Here is a 3366-nt window from a genome sequence, read left to right as displayed (position 1 = left end):
GGGGAAGGGAGCTCCCGGGGGTGGAGTTTTTGAGGAGCAGGAAATCTTGAGGGGCAGGGCTTCCTGATAAGTGGGTACTCTAAGGAGTGGAGGCTCTGGGGACACAATGAGGGGACAGGCGCTCCCAAGGGGCCGGAGGTGCTGAGTTAGTGGGATTCCTGAGAGGCAAAGGTTCTAGGAGAGCATGGGCTGGGTGGGTGGGCAAGGTTCCTAGGGAATAGTGGGTACTGGGGGGTGGCTCCTGGAAGATGGGGTTCCCAGGAAGCAGGGATTCAGGGTGATGGAGGCTCCAGAAGATGGGGGCTGGTGGCTCCTAGATTGGGGACTCTGGGGGGAGAGGGGCTCCCGGGGTGGGGCTGGGTGACAATACCTCCCAATCTCCTCCTTGACGTCATAGAAGGAGTGCAATTTCCTCCGATAGCTTTGCTTCTCCGAGTCTGGCTCGCCATCCTCTACAGCCAGGAGTGATCAGCCATCAGTGTGGAGAGATGACTGCCCCGTTCCCCAACTCTGTAGTGTCCACAGGGGCAGCCCCCTGTGCCCAAGCCTCAGGGAGCCTGCAGGACCTCACACCCACATGGAGCGGGGACTGAGGCCTGGGAGGAGGGGTCCCCCGACTCACCCCCATGCACCAGCAGCTCCGCTTTGCACAGCACCTGGCCACCAGCGTTTTGGGCTAGGCAGGTGTAGATGCCGGCATCATGCTGGGCCACATTCCTCAGCACCAGAGAGTAGGTGGTACCTTCCTGCTTCTGACTTAGCCGAGTGCTGTCTACCAGCTGAACGCTGTCCTGGATGCACAGCCAGTAGCAGGGCGGCCATCAGCCCATCCCAGGGACCAGCACCGTGGCCCAAACCGCCTTCAGCGAGTGCCATACCCTGTCTGGTGGGGTATGGCACTCACTGCACAGTGCCCCTTACCCTGCGCCCATCCCTACCTTGTACCAGGTCACCATGGGCTGCGGATTGCCCTCGATGACTGCTTGGAACTGAGCCGTGCTGCCCCTCTGTGCTTGCACGTCCTCAATGGTTACCTGCATGGTTGGTGGCCCTGGGGGTGGGGGACAGAGCCTGTGGGAAAGGACCCAGGCTGCGCCGCCCAAAGCTCACCACAGCCCACCCTGCAATGAGTCTGAGCTGGAGCCGGCCACAGCAGGGCTACATACTCCAGATGGCTCCTCTGTTCCAAGTGTCCCCCCCAACCCAGGGCATGGGGACACACACGTAGCCTACTTGTGGTGCCAGAGTCGCTGGCCTGGTATACATATGTCCGGTGCGTGGTCTCCATGAACACGTGGCTTTGGATATCCCAGAACTCGGTGGTGGCACCGGTCCCTGGCCAGGCCACACCCTCCACCCTGAGGCAGTACATCAGGATGAGTTGTCTGCTTTGCCCCTCTACTTCTGAGGTGGGCAGTGAATATGGTAAGATGGTCATCCCCAGGGGAGAGTCTCTGCCCCTCCCCCCGGGGTTAAAGCAGACTGTTTGGGACGGGGCATAGAGACAGGGGCCCCCCACACCTTTGGCCCCTAAGGTGGCTTCTCCCTACTCTGCCTTTTGGCTGGGGTGGGGCTGACAGGGAGCATCCTGGGGTGCCGTAAGCCCACCCTTTATTCCTCCTGCCCTGCCACTGGATATCCCTTAATGGACTGTGTCACCCAGCACGCCAGAGAGGTTACCGGATGGGCACGACGCGTCCCTGAGCCTCCGCGGGGGACCCTGAGTTCTGCTCAGGGCCCACATAGGGGAGGGGCTGAGGCATCTTCTGGGGCTCGGCTGGTGGGAGGCTGGGGCCTAGTGAAATGGAGCCAGCGATGTACCAGGGGGTCTGTCCCCCATGACATGCCCCTGTGTAGCCCTCCAGGACCCAGAAGGCGCAAGCACAGGCAGACCTCCAGGGACACAATGTCTGGGGCCCCAAACTCCAGGCTCCTGCCACGCATGCCCACCTCTGCCAGGGCCTACCTCCAGTCCTAGTCCCTAGCCCGGGCTGCCAGCCCTAAGGCTGCCCTCCCCCCACCCCACCTTCATCGCAATGGGATGCAGCATCTCCAGGAGCTAACCTGTCAGGGGCAAGGTTCATCTACCCCTCCTTCCTCTTCCCCTCTCCTCCTCACCTGCCCTGGAGCACAGGAGGCCTCTGGCTCAGAGGACAGATGTGCTCAGGGTGGGTAGAAACTCCCAGGACCAACCCCGCTACCCAGTTTCACAGATGGGGACAAGCTGAACAAGGGGTAGGTCTTGCTCAGGGCCCCCAGTGTATGGAGCCATCAAGGTGTCAGGGTCCCCAGGGTTCTGTGAGTTCACTCTCATAGGATGGGCACACACGGTGACCAAAGTTGAGGTCAGCATAGAGAGAAGGGGAGTCTGGGAGCAGGTTGTACTTTGTGGTCGGCCCATCACTGGGCCTCACCTGATTCCTCCACCACCTCAGTGCCTGGAGGCTGGGGGCTGGCCTCCTGGAGTGTGAGTGGTCCCCTAGGGCCAGGGCTGGCTTGGTCCCCTGCAGGTCCTGGAGCCTCAGGGCCCACCATTGCCTGGACAGACATGATCTCCTGGTCCACTCGCTCCAGGGTGGCTGGGGGTGGGATGGCAGCATCTGTGGGAGAAGTCAGCATGTAGGGGTGAGAAGTGGTGTGGGCCCAGGGAGGGGGCTCCAGGAAGCCCATCACTGTCTTCACAGATGCCCCTGTGAGCCAACCCCAGGCTGCCCCACCCACCCACCACTCTTCTCTCAAGAGGTGCAGGCGGCAGAGGTCCCCGAGAGAGAGGGAGAGAGAGGCCTGGGGACTGAACTGGGGAGATGGTACTCCGGGCAGCGAACACGGAGATCCACCATCCCTGGGAAGGCGCCCAGATGCCTTCACGAGAACGTCAACTCCTCAGGGGCAATCGGGCCTGGACATTGCCCTGTGCCCTGTCTACCCATCAGTCTCAGCTCATCCCATCTTTTCATCCTGCACTGGCTCCTCTGTGGTCCACTCCAGACCCCGGGCCTGGTGGACCCGGCCCCGTGCTCTAGGGAAACCTATGGACAGCCTGATGCCGAATCAGGGGTCCAAGGACCCGAGGGGTGTGGGCTCTCTTCCTGCCCTCCCATGCCAGCGCCTACCCCCAGCCTGGCAGTTTCCTCCCCTCCACCTGAGGTCCTATCTGCTCTTTCCTCTAAGTGCCTCCTGGCCCAGGTCACCACACCATCACCTGACCCATGCCCTGGCCCCCAACAAAGCTCCCCTTTCCCCGCAGGGAACTGCCAGATCCTTTCACATTAGCTCCCTGCCTTCGGCCTCTGTGCAGCCCCCTCCTCTACCTGGCTTCCAGTCCTAGGCAGCAGTACTGTGGCTTCACCGGTGTGCCCAGGAATG

The 3366-nt window shown here is 61.9% G+C and overlaps 1 protein-coding gene across 1 annotated transcript in view; it reads right to left on the bottom strand.

Moving 5' to 3' along the window:
- Nucleotides 1-3366, bottom strand: part of OBSCN (obscurin, cytoskeletal calmodulin and titin-interacting RhoGEF) — a 145428-nt gene that overhangs the window by 10108 nt on the left and 131954 nt on the right. Inside the window, 6 exon segments of the mRNA XM_006923370.1 lie at nt 371-452; nt 623-791; nt 939-1051; nt 1234-1358; nt 1681-1777; nt 2415-2579. Of these exon segments, the coding sequence (XP_006923432.1) occupies nt 371-452; nt 623-791; nt 939-1051; nt 1234-1358; nt 1681-1777; nt 2415-2579 (751 nt within the window).

This window comes from Pteropus alecto, unplaced genomic scaffold (assembly GCF_000325575.1).
Source record: "Pteropus alecto unplaced genomic scaffold, ASM32557v1 scaffold78, whole genome shotgun sequence".
In the NCBI taxonomy this organism is placed as follows: Eukaryota; Metazoa; Chordata; class Mammalia; order Chiroptera; family Pteropodidae; genus Pteropus; species Pteropus alecto.
Note: the sequence above shows the minus strand (reverse complement) of the source record. Positions and strands in the feature narration are given on the sequence as shown.